A 21,412-nucleotide genomic window follows, 5' to 3' on the forward strand; every position below is an offset into this window, starting at 1 on the left:
TTTGAAAGACAAATTTATACTGGCTTGTCATAAAGCCAATTTAAAGTCTTGTTTTAAATAGTTTGGTCAGTTAGGCCAGAATAGATAGATGTTCTGGGTGTTTGCTTAAGTGTTGTTTGGAGATTCTGGGTGTTTGCTTGGCTCTTGGTATGCAGTTGCTAGGGTGTTGCTATAGTATGTGGTTGACAGGGTGTTCACACATTTCCATCACTGTTAAAGGATTGTTAAGGTTTTTTTTTTTAACTGTTAAGTTTTTGTTGCTCTTTAACTTGCACTAAAACATGTAATTTATACCATCGAAGTAGCTTATGTAATATTAATAAACCTGCTCATCTCCTTTAGTGATACAAGCTCAAAATAATAATGTGTTGATGTTTTTGTGTCTTGACTTGGTGCCATGATGGATATTGAAATCTTGTTTATTTATTTTTTATTTTAAAATGTAGGCTATAGATGATTATTTTGTGGCAATGAAATATTTGTGAACACAATTGTGTATCTCAGGCCCTAAATCTCCAAAAACTATGCATGGGTGCTTGCTTTGGTGTTACCATCCCTCATAGACCTCATGCCACCCCTTTGCCACCCTATAAATAATTTTCTAGATCCGCCCCTGGAGAACAGGATCATTAAAAATGGCACATAATACTTTTTTAGATAATGCTGTAACACTTCTGTAAGTATAGGGTTGTTCACACAGGTCCACAGTTAAGCTTACATTTCAGTTTAAATTTATATTTGTGTCTTTCAGGTGTGGTAGTATGCCTCTTTAATTCCTGATGCTTAGATAATATCACACTTTAGCCATAATTACCATTGAATGATGTGCTTCCGTCTTCTAGTTGAATGCTGCCCTCTACTGGTGATGTATTAGTAAACTAATTTTGAAGGAGCACATCTGTGCAACTGGAAGTACTTACGCAAAGTAAAAAAAAAAAAAAAAAAATTAAAAAATGAGAGAACATCACTTGTATAATACACATTCTATTATGGACAAAGATACTATGTTGTACTATTTTGTCTAAGAATACACGTAAAAAAATCGTTTTAAATCGTTTCTCAGTTTAAAATAAATTTAGCCAAATTGAAGTAAGTTTATTATTATTTTAGTAGTGCCCTAGTGCACGAACGAATAAGCCCTTTTCTACTCTCGCGATATCTCAATATGAAACACTGGAGTCTGGAGATGGAAAAAGTACATATAAATGGCGACGTCCATAACACTGCCATAGTCTTTGCAGCTAGGTCTCAGTGTTATTTATCAAATTAGTCCAATCGAGTCTCGAGTTCTTTTGTCAGACCAGAGTTAACGGGCAGCAGCTATGAATTTGAGTGTGTAGCGCAATATTTTAATCACCACGAACAGAAAAAGACAGCGGAAGATATACACACAGCTCACATCTCCGTCTCTGTGAGTTACCATGAAGACAAACGCACGAGACAAGCCAAGCGTGTAGGCTGTGCAGAATGAACATCGCACTGTATAACGTGAAAGATATTAAATGAAGTTATATAAATGTTATTTGTTATTAAAAATGTTGTTACATATAGTAGCCTACATTAATATTGAAAAAATGTTGTAAATTTCGATTTTAAACAGTCCCTTTTTTACTTTTTAAAATCAATAGTCAGATACAGTCTGTTATTTAATTTATGCAGGTTTATTAAAAAATAATAATAATAATAAAAATTTGCCGCTCTCTTACGGACCTAGATACATTAATAAAATCATCAAACTCTCAAGGGTGCCCAGTTTCTGGAGCTCTGCCTACTACAGATCCAACCCTGTTCCAACCTGTCTGTCTTTGTCAAGTGCTCATGAAGATCTTAATTAAATGGTTCAGTTGTGTTGTATCAGGGTTGGAGATTAACTTTGCAGAAAGGTAAATCTCCAGGAACAGGACTGGGCACCCCTGGTGTAAATTAATCTATTAAATCTATTAACTAAAATGACACTTATGGCAGAAGTAGTAGGCGTTGTATGCTATATGCTACTGAGAATTCAACCACCTTCACAGTTCAGAGTAAAATAATGTCTGTGGTAAACATAACTTCAAAACACTTTGAGGTTATTTTCTACAACGTAAATTACACCCATATGGAAAATGTGAATTTTTGAAGCAGTTATATTTATTTTTGAAAACATATGTTTCTAATAAGTAACTAGATAAGACAGTTTGGGGTGTGAGTGTTTGCAGTTTACGTTGTAGAACAAAAAGCCAAAGTATCGTCAGGTTTACCAGAGGCTTTATTTTATTCGTAAATTGAAAACCCCCAATATAAAACCCAGTAGGAAAATCCTGAGGGAACCAGTGGCGAATTAGTCTTCCGGATTTTGACGTCATCACTGCGCGACTCTATTCAGACCCTTATCATGGTCACTATTGGTTTGGTTTGTCCCACCTCTTGTTTGTAATGTTCAGTAATAATTAACTCTTCTCAGCAGATGTGCAGAAATTTCCTCTGAAGATTTGCTCTGAAGTCACAGTGAAGATGACTAACAGAATGTTTGAAGATAAACATCATGCCTCCCTATATCAAAAATATCGATTTGATCCGCCTGATGAGGTGAAGGAGCTTATTCTCCAGTATCTGGACAAAAAGGTTGGTCCTGTCATGGTAATATTATTGTACATTTTGTCATGAGCGCAAGAATTTGTTTGTCCATTCTGTGCACGACAGCTGAATGTCGGTTTGTTAACTCCAAAATATCAGTAAAATACATTAGGCCTATAATATTGTAGTAATAGTAATAATAATTATTCTTTAGCACATTCTATTATGTAGCTGTAATGATATACTATAAATTTAGATGGTAATATATCATGGTAGGCTACTGAAGCACAGTGTTATCATTTTACCATGTACAATAAACCATAGTAAAATTTAATTAATCTGTTGTCTTTTATTCCATACTAATTCCTGCCAGTTATGCTTGTGTTCTTGAGAAGAAAATTGTGGCATTTTAAGTACAGATTGCACCTCCACAGTCAGACCGTAAAGGAGCTGATTTACTAATTTATCCATAAAAAGCTGTTTGCCCATATAATGTTTAATGATAAAAACATGCTTCACAGAAAGGAAAGCCCCATCAGCTGGCCGTGGATTTAGGCTGCGGAACCGGGCAGAACTCTCGTTCGCTGACACCATACTTTCAGCAGGTGGTGGGCATTGATGTCAGTGAATCTCAGGTGGAGGAAGCGAGAACAGCGATGGGGTTCCCTAACCTCAGCTACAGGTCAGTAAAGCATGTTTCTACTCTTCTTTAACAAACAAATCATTCTTGTTCCGCCTCTTCTTTACTCTGATTATGCAAAAGATATGGAACAATGCACCTTTATACCTTTGCATAACCTTGAAAGAATGAAATTAGGTCTGAGACACAGCATTGTGCAATACAATGCTAGCAGATTACTGTGGTCTAGCCTCATCATGTTTATCATTAATTGACAGAGTAGGCACAGCAGAGGAGCTGCCATTCCCAGATGGCTCGGTGGATCTGCTGACGGCTGCGTCTGCAGCTCATTGGTTTGACACTGAACGTTTCTTAAAGGAGGCTGTACGTGTCCTGAAGCCTTGTGGCTGTCTGGCTTTCTTTGGTTATGGAGGCAATGAGAAAATACTCCATGAGTCCTGTGGTGATCGACTTAATAACATATATGAGGAAGTAAGTATATACTATAACTAAGTATATATGAATTTGAGTACATGGAGCAAGTAATTAATTCTAAATTATGTAACAAACTGACTCAAATTCTGATTCAAATACCAAAGCTTTAGCTTACTGAATGCATGTTTATCAAATTTGAAATGTAATTGTTGCAATGTGCTCACAGAATAGTGATAACTACACTCTGATATTAATTTATCCTGCAAGGTAATGCAATTTCTGCTGCCCTACACAAGCATAAGTGTAGCTGGGGCCATCAGTAAGCTAAAGGACCTTTTTGAAGCCATACCCTTCCCAGATAAAGAGAGGTAATCCCGAGCACTGCACTGTAATGAATAATTAACCTTCTGTGTCAATGAGCCTACACAAATCTGCTTATCACATTTACTTTCTTCTGCCTAGTTACATTTGTGTTTGAAATAAAACATTATATTTTGTTTACACATTATAATAACTTAAAATAATGTTTATTAACATTAACATTTAAAATTAAATTATATTTTACATAATTTATTTTGAATAATACCATCTTTGATATAATATGAGTTGCAGTTGTGGTTTCTGATCCCTTGTAATTTTCTACTTGTAAGGATTGAAACAATTCCAGTAAAGCTGCAGCTGAGCATCGAGAATGTAATTGGTTTAATTCAGACGTTCTCCATGTACCAAGCCTTTCTGAGAGCCGATCCAAATGCTGCAACTGCGCTGTTGGAGAAAACAACATCACGGTAATTATTTACTTCTTTCTGCAAAATTTAAACACTTCACTTTTACTGTCATGCAACATTGGTTTGCAACACAAAATTATACTATAATTATAATATATCGCTGAGGGAACGATGTTAATTCATTTTTCATAATATTAGATTATGCTCATATGATTTTTGTCCTTTACAGAAGATATTGATGGTATAATATTTGCTTGTCACGTATTCTGTTCCAGTTTTCTAGATGAGATGAAAGTGTCATCAACAGAGGCCAAAGTTGACTTTATAATGGAGTACTACTGTGTGCTTGCATGTAAACCTGAGTGACACATGACTCCGCACATGACCCACCATTTCTGTACTGTCATCCTACTATTTCTAAAGAGGTTTTAATCTACTTTGTTAATCAAGTCAAATCAGTGAGCTTACAAACACTATTTTTTATTTTCTTTTGAAATAAATCACCTAGTATTTTCACTATGTATTATAATGTTATGATGTTACTTTGAAATAATTTACTCTACAAGCATACATCAATACAATGTTGTTTAAAAAAAATAAAATAAAATTGTATTTTGCAGTTTTGTAGTTTGTTCACATGAACAGTAAACATTCCCTGGATGCCACACAAATGTTTACTCCATCTAGGTTTTGTAAAAATGTTAATAAATCTTTCTTAACACCAACACTTCACACTAAGCCTTTCTTTATTTCATGAGCCTGTTCTCAGTGTTGAGGGTGAAGTATTACAAGTAACACCAGTTACGTAATCAGTTTACTTTTTAACAAGTAAGGAGTAAAGCAACACTTTACTTTTAAAGGTGCCCTCGAATGAAAAATTGAATTTATCTTGGCATAGTCAAATGACAAGAGTTCGGTACATGGAAATGACATACAGTGAGTCTCAAACTCCATTGTTTCCTCCTTATATAAATCTAATTTGTTTAAAAGACCTCAGAGGAACAGGCGAATCTCAACATAGCACCGACTGTTACGTAACAGTCGGGGTGTACGCCCCCAATATTTGCATATGCCAACCCATGTTCCCAACATTTTGAAAGGCATTAGACAAGGACAGCCAGTAACGTCTGGATCTGCACAGGTGAATCAACAGACTAGGTAAGCAAGCAAGAACAATACCGAAAAATGGCAGATGGAGCAATAATAACTGACATGATCCATGATATCATGATATTTTTAGTGATTTTTGTAAATTGTCTTTCTAAATGTTTCATTAGCATCTTGCTAATGTACTGTTAAATGTGGTTAAAGTTACCATTGTTTCTCACTGTATTCACGGAGACAAGAGCCGTCGCTATTTTCATTTTTAAACACTTGCAGTCTGTATAATATATAAACACAACTTCATTCTTTATAAATCTCTCCAACAGTGTAGCATTAGCCGTTAGCCACAGAGCACAGCCTCAAATTCATTCAGAATCAATGTAAACAATATAACAGTATACAATACTCACATAATCCGATGCATGCATGCCGCATACATGACGAACACTTTGTAAAGATCCATTTGAGGGTTATATTAGCTGTGTAAACTTTGTTTATGCACTGCTCAAGGCAAGCGCGAGCTCCGTGGGCGTGGAGTAGGAGAATTAAAGGGCCAGTAGCCCTGAATTGGCTCATTTCTAATGATGCCCCAAAATAGGCAGTTAAAAAAATGAATTGGAAAAAAATCTATGGGGTATTTTGAGCTGAAACTTTACAGACACATTCAGGGGACACCTTAGACTTATATTACATCTTTTTTAAAAAAAGTTCTAGGGCACCTTTAAATTTACAACAAAACATCATAGATACTTTTTGTTTTAAATTAGTAACAAAATTCTTTCCCAATGTATTGACTGACACCTCTCCTGTCCCCACTTTGAGAGACAACGTATGAGAGATGTGTTATGTTCACTGTGTAAACATGGTGGTTATTGTCGTTTTAGACTAAAGTGAACATGCATTTACTCATTTTGCTTGCACAAAAACAGATTTAGTATTCCGCAAAATAAATAAAACAGTCAAATGTAAACTATTAAGCAAATTTCTTTTCACTGTTATGCTGTAACAGATGATGATACTCAGCTCTATATTTCTTTGTGCCCTGATGAAACTTATCAGTTCACAAAATTAACGGAATGCATAGCTGATATGAAAAATTGGATTATTACTAAATTCAGAAATAACAGAGATTCTAATTTATTCTAACCAAAAACTTAATATTAAATATATAAATTATATTATATTATATTATAAAACTTAATAATAAAAACATAATAACCTAGAATACTGTCTAACACTTGATTGCTGCTCTGTTAAGTCTTTGTCGTCGGTTAGGAACCTGGGTGTGCTCTTTGATACCAATCTTTCATTTGAAGGCCATGTTTCTAGCATTTGCATTCTTCCATCTTAAAAAATATAAACTACGACATATGCTCTCAATGACAAATGGGGAACAGTTCTTGAGTTTATGACCTCAAGGCTAGATTACTGTAACACTCAACTGGGTGGTTGTCCTTCTCGCTTGATAAACAAACTACAGCTGGTCCAAAATGCAGAAGCTACAGTTCTTACTAGAACCAGAAAGTATGATCATATTAGCCTGGTTCTGTCAACACTGCTTTGGCTCCTATTAAACATTGTATAGATTTTAAAATCTTGCTAATTACTTATAAAGCACTAAATGGTTTAGCTCCCCAGTGCCTGAGCGAGCCCTTAATGCTTTATAGTCCTTCACATCTATTGCGATCTCAGAATTCTGTCCAGTTGATAATATCTAGAATATCAACCGCAGGTGGTAGATACATCTCCTATTTGGCACCTAAACTCTTTAACAATCTTTCTAGCATTGATCAGGAAGCAGACACACTCTGTCAGTTTAAAACTAGACTAAAAACGCATCTCTTTAACAATCCTTTAATCCGTTAAAGGATTGTTAGGCTGCATAAACTAGACCAGCTGGAACCAGAAACACTTCCTATAACAACAGATGCACTCATTACATCAAAAGAAAAATGGCATCTACGCTAATATCAGTTTAATTACACTGTTACACTGTTAATCCTGAGGTTTACCGTAGTCAGCTGGATACGGGCCGTATCCAGGTCAGATTGAGGACCTGCACCTAGACATGACCACAACGCATCCCTAAAGTGTCAGCAGAGATTGTGTCAACTAGATCATTCCCTGTGAAGGCGTCACTGACACGACAGCCAGTGGCACAGATTCCCAAAACAACATCCCATACCGGCATGATGAATATGATCCTCAACTAGATGGAACTGGATTAAATATTTTGACTCTTGCAATCCTTTATGACCGCTGCCTAAATCATAATTATGCACTTTTCACTGTTGGCCAGAGGAGAACTGGCTCTCCAACCGAGCCTGGTTTCTCCTAATGTCACCTGTTAGAGTTTGGGTTCCTTGCCTCTTGTCGCCTTTGGCTTGCTTAGTTGGGGACACTTGATATTCAACAATTTTTTTTGGTCTGCCTGCATTGACATCTGTTTTCTCGAGAGCTAACATATAGATAAATTAACTAAATTAATATCTATTGATTCTTACAATGAATTTAATCAATAATGAATTTATTTAAGCTGGTATGAGTCATTCTTAGCAGGTGTGTCTATTCATTTTTTTTTTTCAACTGCTTACACACATTTTCAGAACTTTGCCTCTTTTTTTTTTTCAAAACTTTACACACAAATCCAAGAAGTGAACACACAAAATGCTTCACATCTCCTCAAAATATCACAAACACACCTCAAAAGCAAACATTTGCCTTATGTTGCAAACACCTTTGACATGATATTCTGTTTTTTGGATATATACACACAATTATTTAAAGCCTAAAGCTCTTTCATGAGCTCCGATGTACATTTCTGTACTAGATTGAAAGTAATTGGCAGAGATTTGAAAAATTCTCGATAAACATGAAAGTAAGATTGAAACCAACTATTATGTTTTTTTTTTTACTGTAAGCATTTGTGGTCGTGAATACAGTATTACAAAGTATGAAATAAAAAAAGCAATCAACCATGTGTAATGGGGTAGAAGGTGTAGGACTACAAATTAGTTGGACTAAAAATCCTAGACACTATTAAAGGAAACCACATTTTTTGGGACTTCCTCTTAGTGCTACCATGTGCTAAGCAGGAGAAGCTTATGGGATCAGATTCCCGCCAATAATATTGCGGTCATGGATCAAAAAATAATAAGCATGAATCAAAAATGTAAAAACACGTGTAAAAATATATAGCACAAACTTAAAAAAAATAATGCAAAATGATCGGAATGGCAAAGAACGTGATCACGGATCAAAATATAATAAGCGTAAATCGAAAAATTAAAAGCACATTTAAAAAAATAACAAGCATGAATCACAACTTTAAACACATTAAAAATGATATTGCACAAATGTTAAACTTGCTTTTATTACTCTTTTCTTTCTGCTCTCTTACATTTTCCGCTCATATTTCACTCTTTTGTGCACTTGTGCTGTTTTTCTCTTTGCTCTTCTTTCTACGTTTTGCTCTTGCGTTTCCAAATGTTGCGGTTCGAGTTTCATGTAAATTAGGCCGGGCTTAAGTGCCACCATTGGTCCACTAGTCTAGATTGACAGCTCCTCCTTTAGCCAATCAATTGAAGAGAGGGAGATGACATCACTTCAATGTGACTCATGGCTACTGATGCTCACACTCATACAGGAGAAGATAACCATCACAGCTGGCAATTTCCGAGCTGGGGAAAACTCTTTCTGTGGCAGGACACCGTTAAAATGTCTCCGGCATGTACGTTTACCTGGACAATCTTTTATTGTTAAATTCACCATCCCAAGGACAACCTGTCACAGTTGTGCCTGTCTGACGATCCATCATTGTTATATTCATTGGTAAAGCGCCTACCACTGGACCTAGCACCGCGAAATACAGTGGCCTCACAAGATCACTCTTAAGTGTGCCTGGTTCGTCTATACCTGTTATGTTACTATTATGCTTGCTTGCTGTCACTTTTATTTCTGTCTTTTACACAAGAGAATATAATTATGAAACCTACCTTACTAGGCTAATATATTTGCTTGTGAATTACATTTAAAGTAAGATATGCCATCGCAATTGTTTAGATCAGTAGTTCCCAAACTGGGGTACGTGAGGTGACAGAGGGAGTACACGAACAAAATGCCGAATTTTGCCATTCATTTAATTCTTCCCTACCATAACATTAAAACCGATCATCCATCATTTTTCACAGTATTGTCAGTATTTGCTCTATTTTGCAACAAAAACAACAGCAGGATTACAACACAGCGGTGTTACGAGAATGAATCTGCAACTTTGAACGAAACATAGTGAAAGTCATGATTCATTCATAAATACAGCCACTAGCTTTCTTTTGAATGAATGACTCGATGACTCACACATTAAGACAGTGACATACTGCCATGTACTGCCGGTTTTAGTATTTGAAATAATCACTTTTCATGTTTTTAGCATTGCATTTTTCTCTGTTGAACATTTTTTAATTTAAATCATTATTAATGTTGTAAAGGTATTCATAAAGATTAAAAACTGCACTAGAAAGTCAATTTAGGGGCAAATATTGTCCCTTAATGGAAAATTTACAATTTAAGTGGAAGAGAGGGTACACAAAAGGATGGTATGTCTCAGGGGGGTACTCCACTCTAAAAAGTTTGGGAACCACTGGTTTAGATCATTGTTGCTCATAATTGTTAACTGTGCAAATGTTTATTGAGCTGTTGTATAAATCGATATAGCTATAAGTTAATTTTTAGTGTGTTTGTGTGTTTTTGATGATTAAGGAATGACTCAAAAAACCGAAAGACTCATGAAAAGAACTAATCAATTCTCTTTACGGCTCAGACTGCAATGGTTTAGCATAAGGGGCTGCCTGTCATATCATTAAGGAATAACTTCATGTCATTTGACCGAAGACTTGTCAGACGAGGTGAGGTGAGCTTAGACCCAGGTAAAGAATGAAATAATAATTTCTGAATCTTATAGCATTGTAGTTTTGTATTGTTTGTAGTGTGATCAATGTTTGCATAAGTAGTAGATGTGTTGGGGAAGTAACACGCAACATTTTAATTACATTTTGCTAAAATGAACGAAATGACTCGAAAAAAGATTTGTTTCTTTTTCAAAAGTCCGAGTTGGTAAAATGATCCGAACTTCCCATCACTGTTATCTTCTCCTGTATGAGTGTGAGCATCAGTAGCCATGAGTCGCATTAAAGTGATGTCATCTCCCTCTCTTCGATTGATTGGCTGAAGGAGGAGCTGTCAATCTAGAACTAGTGGACCAAGTGTGGCGCATAAGCCCAGCCTAATTTCCATGAAACTGGAGCAACATTTGGAAACGCAAGAGCAAAACGTAGAAAGAAGAGCAAAGAGAAAAACAGCACAAGTGCACAAAAGAGTAAAATATAAGCAGAAAATGTAAGAGAGCAGAAAGAAAAGAGTAATAAAAGCAAAGAAAACAACTTTTAAGAATGCATAAAAACAAGTTTAACATTTGTGCAATATCATTGTTTTTATGTTAAACATATAATGTTTTTAAAGTTTTGATTCATGCTTGTTATTTTTTTAAATGTGCTTTTAATTTTTCGATTTACGCTTATTATATTTTTTTTAAGTTTGTGCTATATATTTTTACACGTGTTTTTAAATTTTTGATTCACACTTATTATTTTTTGATCCATGACCGCAATACTATTGGCAGGAATCTGATCCGATAAATTCAGTGCAATTACAAAAAAATTATGTACACTGAAAAAAATGATTTTTTTTGATGCTGTTCACTTTATTTAAACAACTTATTTTGATTCAACACCACTGTATAAGGTTTCTGGTTCACATTCAGTTGCTTCATGTTAAATTAAGTTGAAACAATTACTTTTTGACTTAATTTGATTTTTTCATATTAAAATAACATGTTTCAATCAAGTAAACCCAACCAGGACTCAATCAAACAGGATTTTCACTTCCCATCATGCTTTGCAAAGGGTCTGAAATAGGAGTGTAAATGTTAATAAAGTGTTATTTTAAGCAGTTTTTAGGAAGATGAGAAAATGGAAAGACTTTTTAATGTTTACTGTTCTATTATGTTGGTATTTAAAAGTTTCTGTTAATTAATAGTTTTGGGGTTACCATTGTGGTGAAGTGTTGCATTTGTGCTTGGGCTGAGGGCCTGCTAACAAAGTTTCAAATTACTTTAATGGAAAAGTAATTATTATGATAGAGCTCAGGACTGCATTTTCCAAAAAACATTTCAAACCTATGTTGATTGTTGAACCATATTAGGGGAAGTTCACATCATTAAATTGACTCGGACTTTTGAGTCTCGTTCAGCAAAACGAACAAATCTTTTTTCGAGTCATTTCTTTGCAAACATTGATCACACTACAAACAATGCAAAACTTCAATACTATAAGATTCAGAAATGATTAATTTATTCTTTATCTGGGTCTTCAGTTTATGATAAGCTCACCTCACCTCTTGTCTGACAAGTCTTCAGGTTTAAGTCATTCCTTAATGACGTGACAGGCAGCCCCATACGCTATACCAATGCAGTCTAAAAAATTATTGATTAGTTTGTTCATCACGTGACAGACCCATACGCTATACCAATGCATTCTGAGCCGGAAAGAGAATTGATTAGTTATTTCATGAGTCTTTCAGGTTTTTGAGTCGTTCCTTAATCACGTGACAGACCCATATGCTATTTCTGTTGTAGGGACTCGTTCGACAGACGTTACCAAATGGCTTTATCAGCCAGAGGCATGATTGAACAAAGCTTCATTTGGTCCAAAAGATCCATTTCCTGACAGGAAACACCTAGCCTTAACAGAAGTGATGATGTGACTTCTCTTAACAAAGGACTCTGTCTAAAGGACTTCTTAGCTCATCAGCAATAAACTAATCAGAACCCATCACGTGGATCTGATCACATTAAATCTATTGATTCTCTCACAAAACCCTCTTGTATTATCGGACGGAACAGGAAAACACCCATCAACGGATTTAAAGACGAATCTGTCCTATCAATACCTCCCTTGTGTGAGCAATCCATCCTGACCCGGTCACTCGTAACTCCGGTCAAAGTTTAAACTATGCTTAAGGACTCAATCTTGAATCTCAAAAGGGACAATTGTCGATTACTTAAAGTATTAACTATATCCAGAATAACACTTGATATGATGTGATTAATAACATGTTGGATTCAATGCATTATATGTTTGTATCCCTGTATGCATCTTCTTTCTCTTATAATCATTGTTTTAATTAGGTCAGTCTAGTAATATGTGTGTAAGAAGTGTGTCGTGTTTGAGCTCTAAATGCAGAGTTTATAATTCTCTGTAATTCTGTGTGAATGAAACATTGAAATTCAGTATTAGGAAAATATTAAGAAACTTTATAAAGTTGTTAATAAAACAGGAGAATGTTCTGCAGATATCCAGTGGCGGAGAAAGAATTTTTTCATAGGGGTGGCCAGGCAGGGGCCAGCAACCAGTCTGGGGTGGCACAGACATCTTCATTATTTCAACATAAAAATGAGTCTGACAATAAAGTACTGAACTGTGCCAACAACACAACTAATACAGTTCATTTGTACTTAATTAATTGAGATGAGTGAATGTGACCTTTTTATTTTATTTATTTATTTATTTATTGCGTTCCTCACTTGCAGGCATATTAGTAAAGTGGCTCACACTATAGCTAAATTTCAACTTGTCCAGTCAGCTTGTTCTAGTTCTCAAAACCCCCAATAACTTGTTCTCCATTGTTGCATATCGAGACATGCAGATAACTACATACTGTAGTTCAAAGATTATTCTGTTTCAAAAATTAACCAAAAAAGTAATAACTAAATTTTAAACTTTCTATATAGTCAAAATAAAGAATTGCAACAGTTCTATCATACCTAAATTAATCTCATACAAAGAAAAAAAAGTGTTCTCTTTTGAATTCCCATTTGCTGATGCAGAAGTCAACAGCACATAAATGCCAGAATGTAAAATTAATTATTTTAAGCATTTAAATGTTATAACTTTTGTTTGTACTTTATAAATTATTGCAAAATTAGCATCTTCTAATAAAAAATGCACAGTTCTTACATTTATTTATGCATTAAAAAAAGTACATATCAGTTTGTGCCTTAGGCCTATATTGTGATCTGACATAGCAGAATTTTTTAGTCCAGAGACATATGTGACGCATAAATCTCAAATAGGCCTACATACACGCATGCACAGTTTTGATGCAGCTTTAATCGCTTTTTTGTCATTTCATAACTTAACAGACGACAGAACTACGACTTTGCATGCTCGTAGTTTCTTTTACGCTTTATTTATTGTGAGTAGGCTAATATACTGCGCGCCGTATTTGCGCGTGATTGAAAACTGCGCGTCTTGCAACCCACCAGTTGAGAAACATTTACGTAAGCTATATATAATGTTCGCCGTTCACTGCTGTTCTGCTGAAGCTCATTCGGCACCTGTATCATTTCCGCGCGCGTTTGACTTGAGCCTGGCGCTGAGGCGAAGTTGGAGTGCGCGTCTGAAAAGTCTCCCGTTTTTTTTTTTTTTTTTTTTTGTGGTCTTAAAGAGACGGTTCTGCGTTTAAATAAACGCAATTCTTGTCAACAAAAAAATTTATTCTGAAGCAGCGGTTGTGAGTGGGGTGGCCAAAGGGGTGGCCAAGCTTAGGCCAAGGGTGGCCACGGCCACCCCTGGCCATCCCCTGGCTCCGCCCCTGCAGATATCACGCGATGTGATCAATAGACAATAGACGAGGCGTGTCTAATCTCCGTAGCAACGTCTCATTGGAGGATCGCATCTGAAGGATGGAGCCAGAATTGCTCCTTTAAAACTATGCTGTCCGAACAAGCTAATGTCAGAAGCTGGAAGTCAGAAGCTGGAAGTCAGAAATCGGTCAGAAGTAGCCGAAGCACCGCTACTTTGACCACGGCGGAAAAGTCGCATGGGTCATTGATAACTGATTGACCGGGGCTGATTTTCCATCTAACACCCGACTTCAAACACGAGCTGCGCCGCTGATCATTCAACAGCCGTCACATCCAGACTCCAAAACCCTCTGTGAAATACCTGACCAAAGTCTCCCAAGAAGAGAGCCGCTCAAGCCAGACGCTCAGATCAGAACAGCAGCATCCTTCAAAGCTTCCGAGCAACCCACAGGGCTTTCCCGAGAAGACGTCACCTGAAAGACAGCCAATCCAGAACGGGATTCCGCTGTACACGAGTCACGGAACAACCCGATTACCTCATCTATCAGAGCAAACGCAGGTACAAGCAAACTTCTCTCTCTCTCTTGCTGGAAACTGGTGAAACTCTTTTAAACCTAAAGAATCAAGCCAAAGCTCTGCTTTTGTGATTTTTCTCAGGTTCCTGTGTGTGTGTGTGTGTGTGTGTGTGTGTGTGTGTGTGTGTGTGTGTGTGTGTTTAGCCTTAGTTTCCTGTAATCATTAGAAGTAGTCAATAAATCTTGTTTTGATTTTCACATATACACGTTTCTTGTGTTGTGTGTCAAATTACTGCCTTAAACGTAAAATATCAAGTTACCTCTTGCTTATAATATAATAATTACAATAATAACAATAATCATAATAAAATATTGTTACTGTTGACCGCAGAATAATATTTTATCCAGAATTGGTAAAATACTCTAACCTCAATTTTCGCTGGACGAATAATTGATGAAGTGTTAAATATTAATTCTGAATCATTTACAGTGAATCATTTACAGTTGATTCAATTCTTATTCCCTGTAACAATTAAATTGAGCTAATAAATGACCTAAGGTACATTACACTGTCACTATGTTTTTGTTACTGTTCCTTGAGGATCTGTGGTGTGTTATTATTTTATAAATAAAATATTGATTAATTTATCTTTTTGACTGTCTATCTGTAAATAAACATAGGTTATATAATAATATAATAATCCAAGCCTACAATACAAAGTATTTATAGCCTAGTTTGTTCATTTTTGAGTTTGCTGGTATAATAATTGCTTTTCCTAGGCAGACTTGACATATTGGTCTAATATATGTATAAGAAGATTGCTCAAAAAGGACATAATGACATAAATTAAAAGCAAATTACATTTTGAATTTGAATTATTAATGTTAGTTTAAAACATTAAGGTTATGATAACTTCAGCTTTAACAGTTGTAACTTAAACTGAAATAAAACTGTAGAGTTAAAGTTATTTACTTAGAAATATAATGTGCTTGGGTCGCACAGCCTGACTGTATAGACTGTGTTTAGCGTATGGGTCTGTCACGTGATTAAGGAACGACTCAAAACCCAAAAGACTCGTGAAAATAACTAATCAATTCTCTTTCCGGCTCAGCATTGAATGAAACAGGTGAACTACTAATACAGAACCTATAGAATATTGCGCAGGCGCGACTGAACGAATCACCCGCCTGAGAAGACTTGTTCTTCCTGAGTCACATTCAAGATTTGTTCAAAATGAACAAATCGTTCAAAAACGACACATCACTAATTGCTACCAATGGAGTCATGATCAATTTACTAGGGCTGTGAATCTTTGGGAAGACAGTGATTCAATTTGATTTGATTCATAGGTGATCGATTTTATTCAAAAACTTTTTTTGCAAATTCAGAACGATTCGTTTTGAGACGATTCACATTAAAATTTGATGCGATTCGATTAATTTGATTCGATTCTGCATTTTAATATGCATTTATAGGGATATTAAAATGCTTCCCTCAGTGTGTCTTAGTCAGGTGTGAATTACACAGCAGCCTTCAGCGGGGTCAGAGAGTAAGGGCAAAAACAAACAAACAAAAAACATTTTGTCCATTGTTAGTTCATGTTAGTTCTCGATGATGCTACATAACTTTATTTTAATAGCTTATAAAAATTGACATTTGTGGAAATTCACATAAGCCAAAACTTTAAAAGGGCTTTAAAAGCTTTCCTGTAGCTCAGTGGTTAGAGCAATGCCAAGGTCATGGGTTTGATCCCAGGGATTGCACATACAAATGTATAGTATAATGCAATGTAAGATGCTTTGGATAAAAGCGTCTGCCAAATGTAAATGTAAAAGTATTGTTAAATACTTTAAATACTTAAATACATTAAATACTTTAAAAAATACATATTTAAAAAAAAAAAAAAAGTTAAATATAATGCAGTATAGTGTTAATGGCTACACAACCTTAGTAAAGTGTTCCAGGTACATACCAGGTAAACATACTAATGCTTGGAGAGACTTTCATGCACTTTCCCAACTAATCCTAAACTAACTTTTCTTAACGGAATAGTTATAAAAGCCCTCTTTGTCCACTTTATATGGAACATTTTCCTTATGGTGATTCTGAAAGAAAACGCGCTGGGTTTCTACTGTTGCTATAGTAACGAACCCAACTTTAACACGCAATGTAGCCCATGAGGAAGGTGTTGCAGAAAACACGTCTTAAAACATGAACTGAAACTACTTTATACAAAGTACTAAGAGCAGCTCATATCTGAACATATTCAAAAATATAGTCTGCAGTTGATTTTTATCAGAAAAGGATATTTCAGTAGTTACTCCAAACATCAGTTTACATATGTTTAAAGTGTGCTGATTTTTTAAAGCTGAAATAGTTAACTCTTGCTACAGCCATATTTTATTTTTGCACAGTGAATCATATTTGATCTTACACCAGATTTATTAAGCATATAGAAAAGTAAATACAACATGGACATTACATGTAGGCTAAATATATTTAAAGTTTACTTTTCTCATCCATTTGCCAGTTGAGGGGGAGAAAAAAAGACAAAAGAAACAATTTTCTATTAGTTGTCATATTGACTGAACTTTCGGTGGAACTTTGCTCACTTTCCAATTGTTTAATCAACTTTACAATGTACAGAAACAAAGTCTAGTTGGCTTTATTAGAGCTGAGTTTACACCATAACCTGTCCCAGAATGCCTCATGCATCTCTGTGTCCTGTGGCCAGTCTAGATAGGTTCTAGTTTTTACCAGCCGGGCCAGTCTATGATGGGAGGATAGCCAGCGAGACGGAATCATTTCTAGGAAGACCAGGATAAGAATGTCCCTGTGTTCTACCTGGAGCCTGTAGGTGGCCAGCTGCATCTCCAAAGAACACCAGTTGCTACTGAGGTAGTTGCGACTGACGAGACAAAGAGTCTGGCGACTTGCGTAGATGCTGTCTGTGATGTTTTCCACAATGTCTCCTCCCAACTGAAAGTCCCGACTGTGCAGACAGAGACGCAAAAATGGAGGGCCGCGCCTCTCTAAGTTCGGAAGAAGTTCCTCCATGACCCAGTGTTCATCTTTAGCGCTGTAAGACACGAAAACATCATAGCGGTACTGATGTTTACCGTTTCCACGCAAAGCCTCGCTGAACCATCCACTGGCGATGTGATAGAAAGGCGCAATGTATTGGCCTGCAAACTTATATGACAGTACCACAATAATAAAAATACACAAAAATGCAGAGGTGGAGGCAAAGAACACAAATTCGATTTCAAATGAACAGTTTTCCTTAGCATAACCAATAAAGTTAAGGTGGTCAATTCCATTGTCACTCAAACACTGCAGTTCTTTCATGGTGGGGTTGAACATGTGAACCTGCACCTTCCTGTTGTTCTTCACCCATGAGAGAAGCCACGCATTATCACAATTGCAGTACAGACTCAAGCCCTGAAGATTGAGGTATTTCAAACTAGTGAGATGTTCCACCAAGTTCTGAAAAACATTGACATTGTCTTTTAGAATGAGCGCTAGACCTGTCAGTGCCTTTAAATCTTTGGTCAGACTTCCATCCAGAAAGAAAAATCTGCAGTTCGCCAGGATCAGCATCTGGAGTTTGGTCAGATTGTGAAACATTACGGCCAAGTTTGGCTGCTTAGTCAATTCAATGTTTGCCAGTTTTAAGGTTTTTAAATGAACAAGCTGATTGATTACAGACAAGTCTCCAATATCATCTGAGAACACTGAGTTAAATTCCAGACTGACGACCGATCGGACATATTTCCCAATGAATTCATTTCCACAGCTCATATATGCTGCATCTATCTGAAGTGTGACTACTGATGTCAAGAGTGAACTGTTGCAGTCCTCTATAGTCACATATTGACCTTTGATGTGCAAGTTTAGGGCCTGATCCAGTGTAGTATTACTCCCGATCACAAGCTGCATTGGTCTCAGGCCTGAACTAATTAAAATATTACTCAAATTAAATGGAATTATGCCAAATATATCAGATAAATGCAGCTTGATTGGTGACATGTCAGGTGGGAAGTTCAGATCTCCCAGCAGAAGTGTGCTAAGGCTAATAAGATGTCCAAATGAATTAGATTCGATATGAATAATATGATTGTCATGGAGATCTAGGACCATTAGTCCATATAAACCACTGAATGTGTGATGATAAATGTAAGATAACTTGTTGCTACAGAGATATAGCTCTTTCAAATTGTTCAATCCAATGAAAGCAAAATCTTCTATGTTAGAAATGTAATTTATGGATAAATCTAGAGTTTCAAGATTTGTGAAACACATAAATTGGTAAGAAACTATCTCATCTATCTTATTTGATTTTAGAAACATAAAGGAAAGCTGTTTGACTATCTGTGGATCTGAAGCACAAAGAGATTGAAAGTCATTTGGTCTGAGCTCATTATAAGCTATCATAACCCAAGTGAGGTTCCTGAAAATCTGAAAGAACAAATATACATCTAAGAGGTTTAAAGGTAATAATGAAACTTTTCTGAGATTAATTGTTTTAACTTCTTCACAGCCATCTGAGATATTAGTAGGAGTCAGTGGCAAGTTAATAGTCTTAAAAGTAACATAAAAAGACTCAATCGAATATAACTTTGCTGCTGTACACAAGTCATCAATGTTAAGTACATCCACCGTGACAATCAAATTATTGATTTTATGTACTCCAATTAATGAAAGATCTTTAAGGAAGTCTGCTTTAGATTTAAAGTAAAATTCAAACAGATTTCCCAAAACTTTCAAAGCTCCCTCATCTACATGCTCTAATTTTCCCATATCCAATATTACCACTTCAATGTTTAACACAGTAGATATGCAACCATGAGAAGTGTTGAAAACTGAGCAGTTTGGGTACTGAAGTCTATTCAATGTGTGTTCATTTAGATAAAACCTCTTCAGTGATTTTACATTTGCCAGGCGACACAGAACCTCAGATATATCCTTCAAACACACTTCGGTTAAGTATAATTTTTGCAAGTGAGGAATTGTTTCAAAAACATTTGGTGCCAATAATGATAATCTATACTTTGAAAGAAGCAATGTGTTCAGTGAGGGAAGGTGACTGAAATCAAGAGCTACCTCACAACAGCCTTCTAAAGCTGAGCTAGTTAAACTTAATGAAGTTACATTTGTCAAACCATTAAAAGCTTCCGGAGGGATCTCTGAAAAAGATCCAGTAATTTCAAGGTAATCCAGAGAAGCAAAACGTGTGAATGAGTCAGAAGCCAAGGCACCGTGGCAGTCTCGGTCCATTTGAATGCAGAGGTTCCGTAAGTTTGATGGAAGTTCACGCAGGTCTTCTTTAATGTCAGTGACATAATAGCAGAAGGCAGTGTTTGTTTTTCCACCACAGGTTTTAATAACAGGAAACTCCGCATCACTGTAGAAAAGACATTTACCAGCAGACCAAGAAGAAACACATGATATCTTCAGAGATAGTAGAAATGAAAACAGAAGCACCATCTTCAATTCCTCCATCTTTACAGCTTATGATTCTGCTCGTCTAGGCGTCATCTCTCTTTGTCACTGGAGATAATTAACATGTCAGAACATTTGAATAAGACATAAACTTCCCTTTTCTGTGGCTGAGTTCTATGAAGGTGTGAATCTTCGTCAGTTGCCTTATTTCTATTGTGGTTTTAACACATGTATGAGAGCTTAAAGGCATAGTTCACTAAAAAATGAAAATTCAGTCATCACTTATCCTCATGTTGAAAGTAACTTTGCAACTACATGTCAGGTTATTCTACTAACTCTATCCTTACACTCTATTAACAGTCTAAAATTTACTAATACTCTAATGAGAGTCAGTCGACATGTAGTTGAAAAGTTACTTATAGTTTTTAAAATGTCTAAAGTGGACCATTGAAATAAAGTATAACCAAATAGGCATACTTTTTTTGAATAAGAAAAACATGGGGGTAATTAAATGATAAAAGTATTTTCCCTTTAAGTTTAAAGTTCTGAAAGATCATTTAGCCAGTCTGAACTAATTATTTTTCTGCTGAGAAATTTTATCAAATTTCCTGCTATTTCAGAGAAAGTGCATTGTGGCAGATGCAATATTTTCCAGAGATGGGTAGTCCAGGGGTCAGAAAGTAAAAGTCCTGCCAGATTTTTATTCCACCCACCGAAGCATTAATGAGATAAATAAGTGATTAATTGAGTGATGATTGAGCATTATTGAAGACACCTGATGATGACAAGCAGCAAAGGAGAAAATCACAATTTTTAAGTTACCATCAGCGAGGTCAGGGTTTGTTTTAGTTGAGCTGTTGACCCTTGACTTTTTAATATTAGATTTTGTTTGGGCAGTCAACTGTATTAAAACCAACCAGACAAGCAAAGAGCAAAGGTGATTAGATTTACATTGTTTGTTACAGCAGCACTGTGATTCTACAGCAGAAGATCAGCTTTATCAATACAATTTTTATTTCTTAAAGTTGTTCTGAGATTTAGAATAAATATTCATTCAAACACACATACATCAAGAATCAGTCTGTGAATCTCAACAATGGTGAGAATAATAAAGCATGTTGCAGTGCATTCTGGGAGCCACCAATCAAAATTCATCCATGCCTCTCATCATGCATTGCTGCATGAATAAATTATGAGCTGAATTGTCTTAGTAATTTTCTTTATTCTCACTATTTAAATTTTGCTTTTTTTCTGTGACTTTTTAGTAGCTTGTTTTCTAATGTTCAGAGTTGATCTGTTTATCAGAATATG

At 35.8% G+C, this 21,412-nt stretch overlaps 2 protein-coding genes across 4 annotated transcripts; one reads left to right on the top strand and one right to left on the bottom strand.

Annotated features, from left to right (window-relative positions):
* Positions 1-1,187: 1,187 nt before the first annotated feature.
* On the top strand, positions 1,188-5,058 carry zgc:162396 (uncharacterized protein LOC555292 homolog). Of its 3 annotated transcripts, none has more exons than XM_067409891.1 (7): positions 1,188-1,453; positions 2,447-2,604; positions 3,078-3,238; positions 3,454-3,667; positions 3,878-3,978; positions 4,261-4,398; positions 4,614-5,058. In XM_067409891.1, exons 2-7 carry the CDS (start codon positions 2,494-2,496, stop codon positions 4,702-4,704), a joined length of 816 nt encoding a protein of 271 aa, XP_067265992.1. In that variant the 5' UTR covers positions 1,188-1,453; positions 2,447-2,493; the 3' UTR covers positions 4,705-5,058. The 3 variants fall into 3 exon arrangements, with proteins under 3 accessions (XP_067265992.1, XP_067265991.1, XP_067265990.1); XM_067409890.1 differs by having other exon boundaries at positions 1,188-1,411; positions 2,444-2,604; XM_067409889.1 differs by having other exon boundaries at positions 1,188-1,411.
* A 12,256-nt stretch (positions 5,059-17,314) lies between these two features.
* Positions 17,315-20,161, bottom strand: LOC137036003 (toll-like receptor 13). Its single transcript, XM_067409900.1, has one exon. The coding sequence runs from the start codon at positions 20,159-20,161 to the stop codon at positions 17,315-17,317; it is 2,847 nt and encodes a 948-aa protein (XP_067266001.1).
* Between the last annotated feature and the right edge of the window lie 1,251 nt (positions 20,162-21,412).

Source organism: Chanodichthys erythropterus, chromosome 14 (assembly GCF_024489055.1).
Source record: "Chanodichthys erythropterus isolate Z2021 chromosome 14, ASM2448905v1, whole genome shotgun sequence".
Lineage (NCBI taxonomy): Eukaryota > Metazoa > Chordata > Actinopteri > Cypriniformes > Xenocyprididae > Chanodichthys > Chanodichthys erythropterus.